This window comes from Dermacentor variabilis, chromosome 9 (assembly GCF_050947875.1).
Source record: "Dermacentor variabilis isolate Ectoservices chromosome 9, ASM5094787v1, whole genome shotgun sequence".
NCBI lineage: Eukaryota > Metazoa > Arthropoda > Arachnida > Ixodida > Ixodidae > Dermacentor > Dermacentor variabilis.
Window position 1 is genome coordinate 118,222,631 of NC_134576.1, and position 17,135 is coordinate 118,239,765.

At 43.6% G+C, this 17,135-nt stretch overlaps 1 protein-coding gene across 5 annotated transcripts in view; it reads right to left on the bottom strand.

The window, feature by feature from the left end:
- wb (wing blister) overlaps positions 1 to 17,135 on the bottom strand; it is a 199,509-nt gene that overhangs the window by 31,094 nt on the left and 151,280 nt on the right. For 2 of the 5 annotated variants that reach the window (XM_075669112.1, XM_075669110.1), the window contains exons 59-63: positions 16,919 to 17,065; positions 11,904 to 12,054; positions 9,293 to 9,391; positions 8,466 to 8,735; positions 3,756 to 5,890 (exon numbers count right to left, since the gene is read on the bottom strand). The exons of 2 other annotated variants lie outside the window; for them this stretch is intronic. In XM_075669112.1, coding sequence (XP_075525227.1) covers positions 5,748 to 5,890; positions 8,466 to 8,735; positions 9,293 to 9,391; positions 11,904 to 12,054; positions 16,919 to 17,065 — 810 coding nt within the window. In that variant the 3' untranslated portion in view covers positions 3,756 to 5,747. Of the gene's footprint in view, positions 1 to 3,755; positions 5,891 to 8,465; positions 8,736 to 9,292; positions 9,392 to 11,903; positions 12,055 to 16,918; positions 17,066 to 17,135 lie in introns of those variants that run through there. One more of the 5 variants, XM_075669111.1, reaches the window with a different exon arrangement.

Below are 17,135 nucleotides of genomic sequence, written 5' to 3' on the forward strand. Positions count from 1 at the left end.
GTGAAATTGTGCCGTGATTTTGGCTCAGTGTTCGTATCGTCTGCTGTTGAAATATACCTTTTCTAAACACACACGAAACAGAGACAACCGTGAATGAAGTACGCTCGCTCCGCTCAAAAATTTTCGTTGTTCATTCACGGTTTGTTCTTCCTGTCAGACACAGATAATTTCAATCACAATGCAAATGATAAACGCGTGCTTTCACCAAGCTACAGAAACACAAAAGTTTGAGACTGGTTGCCAGAATCTCCTGGCATATCTCTGATTTTGTCTCACCGTTATGTTTTATGAACTGCAGCAAGCGTTGGCGTGCGTCTGCGCGGTCCAAGTGGGACAGAAAAGACGGGGGAAGTTGTTTCGTACACGAGTTATAAGCGCATCACTTTTATGTACCTCACAAGTGCGTTTGGGCAACTTCGTTTTTGCAGCGACAACAAGGAAAACTACCGAAAAACACGTTTTATCCCCACTTGTGTAAAACGCCCGTGTGCTTCCTGCGAAGCGGACGAGCGTGGTTTGGTGTTACACGCCTCCTGCATGCACCCTATTCAAGCGCATATTCACGACTCAGCAAAGGTCGTGTTCTCTTTCTGTCTGCCTGGTGTCTCCCTCGACGAAGCCTCATCTGGCCGTCTGGCACAGAAACTACGGCCATGCGCCCGCAATCTTCATACGTCACAAGGCTCTCGCGCGAGAGTACGTGAGTCTCGCTGAGCTAGGTCACGTTTCGGCGACGAACGCGAGCGAAACTCGGTCAGAGAGCTCTAACGCGAGAGCACGTCAGTTTCTCTCAGACTGGATGCCAGACCAGCGCTCAACTGATGAGCTATAGTAACATAGATGCCATTCTCTTGTCGTACGTAGTGGGTTACCTGCGAACTAGGGGGGGGGGGGGGAGCGAACTTCTCCTCAAGCCTACTGTGAATGCTACAAAACCGAACTTCATTACGTCTTGGCCGCTCTGAACTGCAGGCAAAATAGCGTGTAAAAAAGGAGGGCGTTGCTGAAGCATGCTTCCCCCCGTGACACTTGTAACTGCGGAAATGACAGTTTCGTAAAAGGAAAGCTATTCTTTCATCGTTCGAACTGAGTGACAAAGTTGATCAAAGTTCTCCACGCAGCTACTTTGAATGCTACAAAGCCGACCTTCTCCGAGTCAGGGCCACTATGAACTACAGGCACAACGGCCTCTAAAAACGAAGGCGTTGCTGAATCATGCTTGTCCCCGTTACACTTCCAATTCGTGGAATAACAGTTTTAATGAATGCCTCAAAGTGAGCTACGCCTGCATGCGCGGACGCCTATCTTTTGTGGCATCAAAAGTGCAATGCACAAGCAATCACCAGTGAAGGTGCAAGTGCCATTGTCGCAGCACCGATAAAAAAAGTCTATTTGAAAGCCGCTACATCGCTTAAACACGTCGACTTCTTGGTAAGTGAGCCGCTATGTATGAAAACTGTTCCTGTTGTATTTCAACACGCTTCCTTTTAAACAAACAAATAAATAAACACAGTAACGAACACCACATGTTGTTTTTGTAGGAATATAGCTATACGTATACATGTGTGAATAAAAACTCTTAACTCGAAAGTATTTTATGCCGGGGTTCGCCATCAAATTCCTGTAATGGATGTGATGTCGGCGCTATTGCGTAAATTATGCTCTCTCTTTACAGGGATTGCGCCACCATAAGAACGGTGAAGAGAAGTGCTGCATCATGACGCTATCAAGCGCAGACTGCGAGCGCTTCGGTAGTCTCAGCGCAAAGGAGGTTTCATCGCGGTGTAGCTTGGTGTCGGTGGTGTAGGTCTTCTGCAGAGGTGACGGCGCAATTTCCGCACAAGGTTTGTCTTTCACGTCCGATTAGCTCGTGACGCCTCGTCTTCTACGGAGTGCAGCTTCAACGTGCAACAGCAGTGCTTACAAGTCGCCATACAGCTTCGCTTGCGATGGCACCAAGAAAACTGCTGCACTAAGTGGCGCAGAAAGACGACGACGTCGTCGGACGAATCTCGCTTTGGTCTGGCGAGAGAGACGCCAGCGTGAAGCAGAACGCCTCCACGCGTTTGTGGCGCACGCCGTGAACTCTGTCACTAGCATTCCTAAATATGGGCGCGTCGCAACTCGGCTGGCTGCCAAGGACACTACGGAGACGGATCCAAAATATGCTTGTATAACCTTCACCGAAGCGACTCGGCAGCAGGACGTCGCGCGCCAATCAAGGCTGCAACACGGCCGCCAACCCGCAAATCGTGCGTCTTTCGCTGCAGCAGACCGCGAGTTCACGAAGCAAACATGCAACAGTTTCTGTGATGACACGTTTCACGTTCGTGTTCTACCGGTTCCTATGAAATAGGGATAGACTATATCTTTCTTTCTTTACTTGCATTACGCGAGTTTCCATTGGTTGCAACAACCACTGCTGTGGCCCAACAGCAACAGAAAGATCATGCACATATATGTCTGCGAGCTGTACATTCCATCCATTTCGTCCGCTCCCTCTTATCACGTGTAACCAGTGTGCGATGTACAGCCGCCCTGATTTTTAATAATATAGCGCGAGCGTCGACTGAACTGCTGGTGAGCGCCTTATAACGGCGATAAGCGTGCAACAAGAGCGTGCAACAAGGCGAGTGCAACAAGGCAACAAGGCTCGTGCGCGAACTCTCGCCTTGTTGCACGCTAATCGCCGTTATAAGGCGCTCACCAGCAGTTCAGTCGACGCTCGCGCTATATTATTAAAAATCAGGGCGGCTGTACACTGTTGGGCCTTCACTGACCCTGCTGTGCTGACACCATGCCGCCAAGTTGCCACCTTTGGTAACATTTCACCTCTTGATGTTTTCACTTGAAGGATTAGACTGCAGTTCACACTTTATATGTATAGCTCGATAATGAAAACGGAAAAAGATGCAAAGATTTTATCTGCAGAAAGGCAGATAGGACAGCCTGGGCGTATGCGCCCTAACGTGCTACACTGAGCTGGGTTAGGGAAAGAATGCTGCAGAAGAGCAGTGGAGGACAGTGATAATGATTAGACCGCTAGAATGCTGGTCATTAAAACAGCAGCATACTCAAGTTACGGTCTTGAGTCCAGTGCTGTGTTGTTCAGTCCGGTGACTATTGTTACTGTAGCCCATCTTGGGACCAAGGACCTAGAGTAAAGTCCTACTTTACACTGGAAATTGACGAATACAAATTCTTGCATTATGTTCTTTCAAGTTCAGTACATAGCCACATCTAGAATCAAGGGACAAAACCTCGCTGTTCACTGTGTTTTCTAAACACATTTCAAGCACTTGCTAGCCTGAAAATTCAGACTCTCAAACTCATCTTAGAGGGAACGTACAATACTCATTTCACCAAATTTCTTTACAGCACAACAGAATATGGCTTTAGTGCAACTAAGACTTTTTGTGTCACTGTCTTCCAAGGCCCAATACTAAAGCGACAATTACTACATTTTTTGGAGCCCTTATGCGTACATGCCCAGCACTCTACAAGAAATATAAACAACTTTTCGCAACAGTGCTCTTGAGCAACAGCTCCTGCTGCTACGTATGTAACTACTACTCGTAGCTTACACTGTATGATTAAAGCATGCATAAAATAAAAACTGTTTTGATTACTACTTGGGAAATTAAAAACAGCAACAGACCTGCTAAGATCGTGCCTGGTACATGTATGTACAAACATCATGCACACAACAGCAGGCAATATACAATACGGATGATTGCAAGGGAACCCAAAACACGTGAATTTTGAACAAATTTATTCTTTCTGCAAAAGCCTGACTGTAAACGCATTCATAAATCAAGAGAAAAATCAGCATCATTCCACTGAAGAAGTTTCATATCCATAGCTATAACTGTGTATGCTTTCCACCTTATTCACACAGAAAGGGTGGGGCTCTGTCCTGATTTCATGGTCACTCCGTATATGTAATACAGAAAATATGCACAGTTATAAGAATGCACATAAATGGTTTCAGTTTGAATGTTTACAGAAACCAATTATGGCATCTAATTGGAAACAATTTTTAAGCCATCAACATCAAACTGCCTTTCGATTCAACATATAAATTTAACTTACGGATAAACCAGAGGTAATGTGCTGAACTTTTCATTCAAACCATTCTAATGACGTTGCCTTTAATATGACACAGATGTGAACACATGAGCAGAAATTCATGTCCTCCACGAATGCAATTACAAGCGCTTTCTTATTTCAAACCAGTGGCAGTGGCTTCTGTATTCAGTCTGATATCAAACAGTGATGCAGTACGATGCATAAAATGATGGCACATCTCCCGTGGTATTATTTGAAACCTCTGGGTCACGACAAAAATAAATATTAATCATAAGTAGCACATACAAAGCTAGTACATAATAAAACACCCCTTCTTCATGACTACAATGGTAGACCATATCTAAATATAATCATAATAAGGCAGTCTTGTAGATATCTCACTATGTATACTCTATAGCTTTGTCAGATTGATAGTATGCAGTTCCTCGTCAGTTCACCACAAAAGACAGTGTCAACTTGAGATGGAATTAGAACTGGAGATTTGCTTCACTTATAGCGATATAATATTAAACTAGTTAGTGTTTTTAAGCTAAACTCAGCTTTCGCGAAAGTAAGCTTCACTTATAAGGTACTGCAATAACCAACAACATATTTACATGCTATGTCAGGCCGAAATCCTCTTTAAGCCTAAGCATTTCCTAGCATTCTGGCATAGTTCTAGACAATAAGACAATATAACAACCCTTCCAAGGCACAGCTGGATTTATAGAATTTTTCTGTACATTTCACGTTTGTACAAATTGAAACTTCTGCAAATTTATACTTGGTGTTTGCAGGTTTTTATTTGTGCAGAACACGTTGCTTTTCGGGAATGCAGTGTTACATGTGCCTCATAAGCTCTGGCTAACACTGTGAATTGTTTTAACACATTCCCTGTTTCTTTCTTTCTTTTTTACAAATGCAAGCAATATTTTTTTTTTATGTTGAATCTTGGTAAAAATACATAATCATAAAGCACCGTTAATGCAATGGGCTGCCAAAATATTGAGGCTACAAATCTCTTGCATGAGTGACAATGTAATACCGGCCAGAAAGTCTCTCTGCCGATGTTTCTTTTTTTTTTTTCATGTTTCGAAACCTGGAAAAATCGACCCTATTATGAAGCAGCATATACAAATCACAAAAAAAAATACATAGTATTGATGCCAAGGCATCTTCAGTGAACATAATCGCTATGCATTGTTGCTTAATTATTCATTTTCACCAAACTGCTTGCCATGTTATTCCTCTGCTCTCTACACCAACAGAAAACAAAAATTTTTATGTATTATTGCTAGAACTTCAATGGCCTGAAGCCACAGACTTCCTTCTATGAATTACAAATGTGTGAGTCATACTAATAGGCAATACCATGTTGGCAAACGAAAACATGATGCAGCAACACGAAGCAAGAAACCACCTGATTTTACTATAACTTTGTTCCAATATAGAGCTGTCACCTGTTACCAAAGTGTGAAATTGATAGAGCAGGGCCTATACGCTCGAAGACCTAAAAAGTGGGCATAACTGCAATGGAAGATTTTAACTTGTACAAAAAGAAGTTATCCATAAGATTGCACAGGCAAACCAAGCACACCCAAGACATGGAAGGGGTTAATGCATCTGATGCATGTTGGAATAAATAGTGACAGCAAAGGCCAGACACGCAAATCGTGCTCTCAGTTGGCAGGGCATGAGTTGGGGAGCACGTTGTGCAGGGAAGCCATGTCGATCCAGTCGATGCGCTTGTCATTGATGGCTAGGTTACGGAGACAGCCAACGAAGTTGTCTCGGCCAAATAGAGCGCCATTGCTGGTGTGCTCTGAAGAAGAAAAAAAAAGAAAAAGAAAAATTATGCTTTAAAATTGGAATAGATAGAGCATGCACTCTTGTCCCCACTAGTATTAGGTATGATGACTACATTTTTCTACTATCTTTATAAAGTAGAGGCTTGAACTAGAATTGCGTCACACCTTTGCACTTGCTTGGATTTCCTGTCTGGTTAGCAAGTATTCTACTACTTTTTGATTGGTATGTATAATGTGTAACAACTTGCAGATCATCTTTTGCACGCTAGGATGAGATTGCGAACTGCTGCACTGTACAGCCTGAAAGACTCGGGACTCACTGTCACATTAAAATGTTAACATGAGCTAAAGGCCCTTCAAGCTACCTCTCTGGATATTTTCTTAGCCTCCTTTCATGCAGTACATGGAAAATAAAGAAGAAAGCAAGGAAAGATTAAAGAAAGCATATCTGTAGCCTTGTAATGTGAGCTCTCTTCACCACAACATCTCCCTGGAAAGCGTCATGCTGCATGACACAACGATTCATGGGATGCACAACATGTCATTCAGGACACAAAGCCCCCTCAGGATAAGCATTTGTCCTTAAAAAATTCAAGGATACGACAGCGGTTTTGAGTTAACAAGAAAATCTGTAAACCTCATTCAGAATATGAAACACTTGAGAAACTGAAAAAAAAAAAAAGAAATGCGGAGGAGTAAAAAGAGCCGTTAAAATCGAATTAAATAACAAACACTATATGCAGAATGCTCAATACAGTCGACTTCCACTAATTCCACCCTGATGGGACAAACGAAAATGGTCAAATTATCCAGGAGGTCAAATTAAACAAGAGGTGGAAAAAACAACACACTGCCTGATTGATATGGCAATGTTCCTACGGTTCTTACACATTCCCAAATCAAACGGGCACCCATTTTTTATGTGTTAGAAGTAGACAACTAATGTAAAAATGATACTATAGAGGTCCTAGACACAGTAGAAATTGAACATGCACCTGATTCTTAGCAAGAAAAACGTATCATGCCTCCAACGCTGGCAAAAAAAAAAGACGAAACTAATGAGCTTTACCTTCATGGTGAGACACTTTATTTCACTTTATGACTGTCTGTAAAGAACCACAACATGTCTTCCATAACGTACACAGTGTGTTTAATATACTGCATTTTTCAAATGACTCAGCAACAATCGCAATCAGGATGATGCTTAGACTAACCCTGTATTAAAGTGGAAAGTTGGGTGAGTTGGTATACATTCATAATGGTAACAGCGCAAGCAAGATGACAGAGTGAAAGAGTGACGGGCTAACCACCTTGCTAGTTGGCCCTGTGATCATTGCGATTCTCCAGAACACCAAGAACATGTGAACGATTTGTTCCTGCTAGCTTAAAATGTGAAAACTTATTGTTTGAATCCATGTTCTTATTCAGACTGAAAGTGGCGCGTTTTTGTCGTGCTATGCGTGAACACGGCGCTGTCACCATCCATGGTCACCATCTTGCAGTGATAATGATGATGACCTTGGCTCAGGCTGGCTCTGACAGTAGGCCATTGCAAACACCGCAAACGTGGTTTCAGTTTCGCATCAGACTGCACTACCCAAGCAATATTCAGACAAATTTTCTTAGTAAATAGATAAAGTGTGCATTAGAATTGGTTAAACACTGTAATGATACATTGCGAGTTACTGCTTTCAGGTTAAAATTTTCCTGGGGTAGGCCAAAAAATAGTCATTTTTGATGGGAGACTATGTGTTTTCGACACATTTACTGTACCCAAAGCTCCAAGACCCGACTATGCCGCTGTTGGAGTCATCACTCAGGTCATCACTGGGGTCGGGCACACGCGTGATGACCATCCAGGTTCAAGTTATCCGGCAAAGGCTCATTTCAGGATCAAAATAACGAAAATTTGGTCAGACAGAAATGTACGGGTGCCAGCCGAGACCTTCAGTTGAGATCAAATTAACGAAAGAGCCAAATTATCCAGAGTCATATTAACGGAAGCCCATTGTATGCTTTCAATATTTGAGGTTACTGCTATGGGTATTGTGTGCAGCTACATAACTTCAAAAATCATGAGTGAAGCTAGTTTTAAAGCGCCGGCAGATGACTCATCTGTTCTCGGATTTCTTGGATCATATCAGTCGTGAAGCTCACAACAGGCCCCATGTTTCATAATTGGGACATGCCGGTAGGCCAGTAACATGGGAGTCTGTTGTTAAGTCACTCTAGAGCACAACAAAGGAAAAACTAGAAACTGCTGTGCTCAGAAACTTGAGCCATAGATTGCCACTAAAAAAGAATAGTGTTTTAGAAATGTGCAGTGAGCAAAACTATATAATGAAGCTTCTCAACCGAGGCCTTTCTTTCCATATTTTTTTTCAATTGAGCCTGCCCTATTGAGCCCCTCCCTTTTAGTAGACGATAGGCAATCACGGCAACGACGCACTAAATGGAAGTTTCAAGTTTCTTTTGCAGATGGCACATCAACCCACTAAACCCCACAGATCGGCGCCCCGAGAGACAACTCTTTGGAGCGCAGTTTCAAAACTGGTGTAATCAAAAAAACTCTGGTCCGGTTTAGCTTACCTGGGAGGCCACCAATGTAGAGAGGACTCTCGGTGTGCGGTTCCGAGGGAGTGGACGGCGCCAGACCGTACGCAACTTGATGCCGGTCGATGCGCAGCGAGATCTCATTGCGCGAAAAATGCGCACGTAGCAGGTGCCACTGTCCGTCGCACATGGCAAAGCGCGAGCCAAACACCTTGCGGGCACGGAAGGGGCCCGTGCCATTCTGGCCCAAGTCCACGGACACAATCACTTCACCTTCGTGGAGCTCCATGGCCAGCGAAGGTGCCCCTGCAGATTAGTGTAGGATGATCAAGTGCTGCTATTCTTTTCCTTCAAAGAATGTGCCACAAGAAAAAAATGATATGAAGAAGTAGATGAAAACCGTGCGGCAGTGCATGATGGTGCAGACAGTACTGCAAGAACATCTTTGCAAGGTTATAATAAACTGCACAATTCATGCTATTGGTTGGAGATGTTGTAGGTTTGTAGATGTTCAATGAGCAGATGATTGAGGCACGTAGGTCAAAGGCATAGAAAGCAAAGCACAAAAAAGCACTTTATACATGACAAAACTGATTTATGCAAAGAAGACAAGAACTTTAGGGTCATAATCTTCCACAAGTGCAATTCACCACTGCAAACACCAACTGGATAGTTAGCGTTGTTGTCCATCATCTAAGAGCTGTGCCGGTCTGGTACATCAGACATGGCTTTTCTAAGCGCCTTCAGCCTGATGTTGCGCGTTCACGGAGAGCATTGTGCACGGGGACCATATTAACATGTGCATCCTCGCCTTCAGTTTACAAAAGACAGATCCATATGGCAAGTTTTATGACTTCACTCACCATCTGGATTTTCGGCCAAGCTCATCAGGACACCATTCAGTCTCCATGTTCGGAATTCTAGCTGCAGTTCCAGCTTATTGTCCACATTGAACTGCTCGTCTGCAACAAAGAAGCACAGACCTCAGTACAACATTACCAAAACTCTCTTTGATACAAACAAGAGGGGAATGTAAACATTTCATCTCATGAGAAGTGCATCTTAAGTGAAGTTCACTGAATCAGCACAAACTGGACAAAGTATGACAGAACAAAGCTCATTCTTAAGGAACTCTAATTTATTTTACTCTTGAGCACCACTTGTTAAGCCACATCTGTTTTCCCTGTCACATCAGTCCTTTTCCAGTAAAGCAAATATAATGGTGTACTACTAAGAAAAGTGAGTAACTTGAAGCCTCGATCTTCCCGTGAACTTCATTCCGTCTTGTTTGTTTTTGCTAAAGAGAAGCATAGAAACTTGGAAGACTTCAATAATGACAGTACCAGTAAAACAAATGCAGTAAAACCTCATCAAACCATCTCCACTTAAACAGTAGTTTCGTTTTAAAAGTAGTAAAGTCAAATCCCCAAATCAGTGGCGATTGAACATAATGTTTGGTATCCGCATAAACCGTACCAGTTTATTGCGTACGTATCGGTTAACACGTAGTGTTCCCACTTTTTGCCATGCAAACACGGCAGTGCGTTGTCTCCATCGGGCGGCCCGGCCCCGGCAGAACATGCCTCAGAAATCATAACGGCCTCCAAGCACCCTGTGCGTTTGCGCGTGAAGCCACATCAACATCATTTCAGCGCCGTGCTAGAGAGAATTGTGGCATTGTGCAAGCAAGCACTCATGTCATACCGTAGCTCGGACAAAAAAACACGTCGGGTTCTCAGCATAGAAGAAAAATTAGACATCGTTTGTGCTATCAAACGTGACACGAAGAAATCGGCGTTGGCATGCGACAGGGATACTACGGGGTGTGGCATTTGGAATACAAAGAAGTTGCTCGGCAGCGCTGCTGCGACCGTGAAGAGATGTCGTCTACGAGGCTCGACTTTTCCCCATCGTTGCCTCTGTTGTTCCCGAAGTGTCGACTAGCGACAGTGATGAGGACGACACGGAAAGCGACAGCACGGGCGATTCAGGCTCGACAGTGGCAGAAGCTGTGCATTGCGTCAGCCTCATGAATGCAATCATCACGACGAAAACAGCACTCCGCAATGAAAAAGGTGCCCCGCAAGTTCTGCAGCGCTACCGCCAGTGTGCATGGAGAACATGCACCGCCAATGAGGAATCTGCCATGCGAGTGTTTGCCGGGAAGAGGAGGCTGGCTGAAAAACTGGCTTGTAGCTTCAGTAGGTTTGAGGCCGCTGTCGTCGCTGCTAGGCCGCCACGGCATCAAACGAAAATAACACTTTTGTCGCGCAAAGTAAACAAATACTGCATGTTTTTCCCCTTTCATCGCGCTCTCTCTGAGTTCCGTTCTTGACAGGTAAGTGGGCGATCTCGTGCTATTTCGGTTAAGCAGTACTATCGTTTATTACGTACTTTTTCCGAGCTCCGGCTAACTACGGTTAAACGAGGTGTCACTGTATTGTGTACAAATTTAGTGCAACTGACCTTAATTTAGTGTGCTTTATATCAAGCATCAATGCATCAGCATAATAATTAGAGCTCTAGTGGACACACAGTATGTATAAATTTGTAGCACCTGACTCCATCTGGCTTGTACACATTAGCACAATAGCATACACTAGCTGCCAAGTGGCAAGACTTTACAAACGTCATGTATGGGCCAAAGAGAGGCAGCTGAAATGAAAAGCACCCGTAACGTGGATAGTGCGTCACGCAAATCTCTAAAATGGGAGGTGCTCAAATGCAGAATCTGCAGGGCATTCTGTGAAACCAGTAAAGAACCCCCCTCCCCACGCCCTATTTTGATGTTGGAGTACTAATCTCAGTGTATCTGAAAAAGGCCATGAGTACAAGACCCTACTCTGACCTCACTAACTTACACGACAAGTGTCTTGCTCCTCATAGAAGTCTCTAGTAGCAAATATAAGGGCAACGCCATTGCATACTATACACGCAACTGGGAATGGAAAACTGACCTAACAGAAAGGACAATAAAGGTAAGCAACACTGAGCTTGCGACTTTTTGTGACCGCCACAAAGCTTCGTGCAAGAATTATTAGAGGGAACTATAGCATTGTGACTGCTCCACTACCATGGGAGTGACGCTTAGTACATGGATTTGTCTAACCTTCGGACTTGTGGCTGCAAACGTTCTCGCAAGGCCATTTATTACGCTTTATTTTTCTAATTTTTCAAGCAGTTCCCCAATTGAAGCAAAGCAATTAGTCTCTGCATATTCATTGCGGACCCTTGTAATTTTTGCGGGGATCAGGGTGCACCTCGTCATCTTTGCGATGGCGTTCTCCTAGTCTGTCATCTCTACGCCTCTCCCTTTTGTTCTGCAACGGCTACCGGAGGGTGGGAGAGGTCCCAAACTGGATTCCAGTAGGGGCGCTCAGCGCCATAATTACACGGCCGATAAGAACCAAAAAGAGCGCATATTTAAGCCCCCTATGAAGATTGCCCCTTTTGACAAAGAATTTTTTGACATACCGTAAACAGCGTAGGCATCTCCCTGGAAGAATGCTCCAGGCTCTATGTTGGCAAAGCACTGTCCAACACCATTCGACTCTCCGCTGGCCAAGTCCACATATCTGTTGTTGACATTGAAGTTCCGGATGCAACCCTTGAAGCTCTCTTTTACCTGCAAGCACACAGTGGTACTCAGCTTATAACCACATCACACAGCTATAAAAACATTTTTTTAATTAACTGAACTGCTTAATGGTTCAAAGATTAATGCACTTTGCATAATTTTGGTACAATGAACATGGATATAATGAATTGTCGGATATAATAAAGTAAAATATAGCTTTTCTTACCCATATCAGCATGTAGTATATTATATACTTACAACGAATATCCAATATAACGAACATATTTTCATGCCTTGGGCGACTTCGTTACGAGGTTCGACTTATTGCTAATGAAAACAACCCACTGAATTTAGCCTGTTTGACAAATTTGCTGGCATTCTATAATACTGTCTGTGTTTCCACTCGCTGAATGAATTTGTGTTTCGTCAAGTAGCATCACATAATTTCATACCTGCCAACCTGAGAACTTTAAGTTTGTAAAAATCCCGTAAACTTCACAATACGGGTGAACAATAGGCCACATATTTTTTTATTTTTTGTTTGTTTGTCCTGGCCGTAGTACCTTTTGTGGGCTAAACACATACTTTATTAACAATCGCTTACCTTTAGGAGTCAACACACCAACAGCAGCAAGCTTACCACATCGGATGTTAAGAAGTAGCACATTGCTTTCAGATCAGTTACTTTTTCAGCGATTTTACTGTTGCCGATCTCACCTGCTTAAGGAACTTTACTGAATAAACTAGCTCGTACCAAGTATCCTGTGGCTTATATGGCACCTTGCGCTGTCATAAGAGGGTGAAGAAGATGATGTCATAATCTGTTTCTTGCATACATTTTATGCAATTTCGTGCCGCTCAATGTTTCAACATATATTCGTGAACATAAATTATTTTCCATAAGATATGGTGCAGTATTCGTGAAATCGTAGAAGGAGCCCAATTTCTTGAACATCACGAAAAATTCGGGAGAGTTTCCAGGCGTGTAAGCTACACGCACAGGCCAGTCTTCAGTGAAAACTGCAGAGTAATGAAGTAGCAGTTACAAGCAATGTGAGCCAGCAATGTCTAGTGACAATTTTTGAAATCAAAATTACGATCAGTCCCACTTTAGCTCTCGTTCTCCAAACATATTCATGACTCTGTTTACACTCTATGACCAAAACCATTGGCAGGACTGCAGTACGATTAGTCACATACTTAGTGCAAATCAAATTTTTTTTTATCAGAGCTGTGTCGTAGAATACATGCTGCCAACAGAGGCTTTGCACATGCAATGTGAATGACTTCAACTGGTTCTGAATTTCCATGATGCGTACTTCCTATCACACTCAAGCTTTTCCTCCACATTCCACAGTTTTGTCACACTATTTCCTCCAAGCTAACATTGCGTCCTCCTCCATGAATGAACACCTAGACTCGCCATCAAATTCAAGTGTCTACAGTGAATGCAGAAACAAAGTTGCAGGAATCAATAATTGCCGCAACTTGCGAATGAGGTGGCCACCACTATTCACAGAGACAATGCTGTCCTTATTAATTATGAAGTTAATAACCTCTCCAACTAAAGAACAAGTTGGTCCAAAACTACCAAACGATGATCGTCAAAGTCAAGTGATAACTAAGCTAACCAGAACGGACACCTACTGGTTAGCTCTATGCTGGCTAACACTATTGGGTATTCGAGTACTGTGACTTCGCAATGCCTCCAGTAACAGCCTATGTTACAAACCACATAAAACGCCCTTGACAGGACACATATCTTGCACTAGTAGCACGATCAGAGAACCAAGTCATCACATTTGATTATACTGTCACTGGGATCAGCCCAGTTTACTCGACCAGACAGCCGTCCATACAAAGTGAGGGGGGGGGGGGGGGGCGAGGGAGTGTGATAGAAAGCTTCGCCTTAAACATGCAATTTATTAAACCGGATGTTTTGGGGTCAACTTGATTCTTTTCTTGGAGATCAAACAGGCGAAGCACAACAGTAGCCTCTTGTCTTTAGTGTCAAGCAGTGTCACCCCCAGTTCGTTGTCCCCTTGTACCCACATCCACCGCCTTATCCCGTCGATCCAGGAAAACCAGGAAAAAAAGATTATCAGCCGAAGTGAAACCCCTTCCCAATATAATCAAGATCTTTTATAAGACTGCACTCGGCGGCATTCGTTGTTTAATCCTCGATGAGTTGGCGCAGAAACATTTGGTTTTAAGAATGACATTTTTTTTTTGTAGGAAAAGTTATTACATTGACAAGGTTGCAGCAGTGTTGCACATAGCATGCCAGACAGCTTTGATCATACGGCTAAGAAGGGTCTCCATCAATCATTTATGAGAACCCAGCCGTACATGAATATCATTGGAGTACCATATTTACCAAATTGTAAGGTTCCCTCGATTATAATGTGTACCCAATCTTGAGCCAAACACAGAAGGCATAGCCGCCCTTTTCACCGATCAGAGACAAAATGGTGAAATCAACAGCCTGACGGATGTTGAAAGTGTATAGAATGGCAGCTAGGTTTTGAATTTGTCATGTGATGCTCCCTCTGCCTTGAAAGTAGCAGGCCCACAGAGATGTGTAGATTAAGTTGCATAAATCTTTTAGCCCCAATGACAACAGCCTGCCACTATTGCAGTTTTGATTTTGTACTTGCGTCTAATGCACATGTCATTTTTAAGTAATTTTTTTCGGAACGGAAGTGCATGCTAGGATTGAGCAAACATATTAAACAGCTTGTACAAGCTTCCTCCAATGCTTCAGACAAAAATAAAGTCACCATTTCACACAAAGGGCAAAGCATAAAAAGCACCTAGCAAGGTACAGTTAAACCACAATATAACAAACTTAAATATAACATAATTCATGATATATTGAAGTATTTAACTTTTTATAGCTTCTTTTCCATAAAGCAACATGTATGTAGAACCTCAATCTAACTAAGTGTGTTTATAGACAATTTTAATACAGTTAAACCTCTATAAAAGAAAGCCAGTGAAATAGACAATTTGATTTGTTATATCGAAATTTTGTTATATTGAATAACGCCTTTTATGCAAAAGAGTACAGTCATCAATAGATTTTTCTTACACAGAAGGGGCCGCAAAACTTTCCTATTTGGTAGCCAGAAAAAGCAAACTTGAATGAGAAAAAGAAAATTCATTTTGTCGAATCTGAGAGTCGTCCACGAAAGATACGTTTTCATGCCGTGTCAACATCTCCACATCAGCGGCACAGAGCAAAGCTAGCCACACTTTCGCCTCCACTCCGCCCCCACGGCTGATAATGTCCACCGCTGTGGGACGATGCTATATTATGAAAAGGCCTCTCGCTTCAACACATCTCCGAAACTCAAAATGGTGCAACCTCCAGTGATAAACCCACGGAAAGACAGCGCACACGACGCCATGTCATCTCGGCCCGCCCACTTGTTGCACACGCCGCAGATTACCTCTAAAACAGGGTGCGCTGGTGCTCTTGCAACTGCCATATGTATGTCATCGTTCAACACAACCTACAGCTGGTATCCGACAAGTGGCACCTGGTCCACTGTCTTTTGAACACACAAAATGTTCCTTTTCCACGTCAAGGCAAGCTGCAATTTCTCGGTCTTACTACGAATATCTGGGGAAGGGGCAGTCAAGAGTAGTGCATTTTGTATTTCTGTGAGCATGCAGTATAAATGTCGAGGTGTGCATTATAATCGAGGATGCGTTAGAAGTGAGTAAATACAGTAAAACTTTGTTAAACCGTGCCCGCTTAAACAGTAGTTTTGTTTTAAAAGTAGCAAAGTCAAATCCCCGACTCAGCGGCCATTAAACATAATGTGTTTTGTATCTGCATAAACCGTACCAGCTTATTGCGTAGGTATTGGTTAACACGTAGTGTTTACACTTTTTGTCGTGCAAACACGGCGGTGCTTTGTCTCCATAGGGAGGCCCGGCAGAACAATAAGCCTCAGAGATCAGAGCAACAGCCTCCAAGCACCCTGTGCATTTGCGCATGAAGCCACATCAACATCAACATCATTTAGGCGCCATCCCAGAGAGCGTTGTGGCGTCATGCAAACAAGGACTCGTGTCATACCGCAGCTTGGATGAAAGAGACGCCGGGTGGTCAGCATAGAAGAAAAATTTGACATTGTTCGTGCTGTCGAACGTGACATGAAGATGTCGGCGCTGGCACGCAACATGGGTCTACTGTTGACAACGGTGTGTGTCATTTGGATGTGAAGAAGTTGCTCGGCAGCACTGCTGCAGCCGCCAAGAGATGTTGGCCGCGAGGTTAGACTTTTCGCCATCGTTGCCTCTGTTTTGCCGAAGTGTTGCCTAGCGACAGTGACAAGGATGACACGGAAAGCGACAGCACGGGCGATTCAGGCCCGACAGTGGCAGAAGCTGTGCATTACGTCAGCCTCACGAATGCAATTGTCGCGACGAGAACAGCACACCGCAATGAAAAGGTGCCCCGCGACTTGTGCAACGCTACCGCGTCCGCGCACGGAGAATATGAAACACTAACGAGGAATCTGCAATGCGAGTGTTTGCCGAGAAGAGGGGGCTGGTTGAAATGCTGGCTCACAGCTTCGGTAAGTTTGAGGCCGCTGTCGTCAGTGCTAGGCCACCGTGGCATCAAACGAAAATAACACTTTTGTCGCGCGAAGTAAATAAATGCTGCATGTTTTTTCCCTTTTCATCACACTCTCTCCTCCATTTCTGACAGGTAAGTAGGCGATCTCATGCTATTTCATTTAAGCAGTGCTATCGTTTACTATTTACTTCTTCTGGGCTCCGGCCAACTACGGTTTAACGAGGTTTCACTGTACAGTGCATGCTATGAAGAGAAATGTAGCAGTGTTCTGTCTAGTGACAATGTCTGTCAGAACTTGAGCAAGGCATTCGCCATACTCACGAGATCCTCAGGGACGGAGAGGCTTGACGCAATGCCGCCAACGTATAGCGGGCTGCGGAAATGCATTCGCTTGTGCACCTGCAACATCAATGCCGCCTTGTCGTCCACGGACAGAGTCAGTCGGGAGCCTTCCTTTGAAAGGCCAACCTGTGAGAGCAACGGGCACGCAAGTTTACAGATTTAGGGACCAAAAAGCAAAAAACAAAGCAGCTATTCA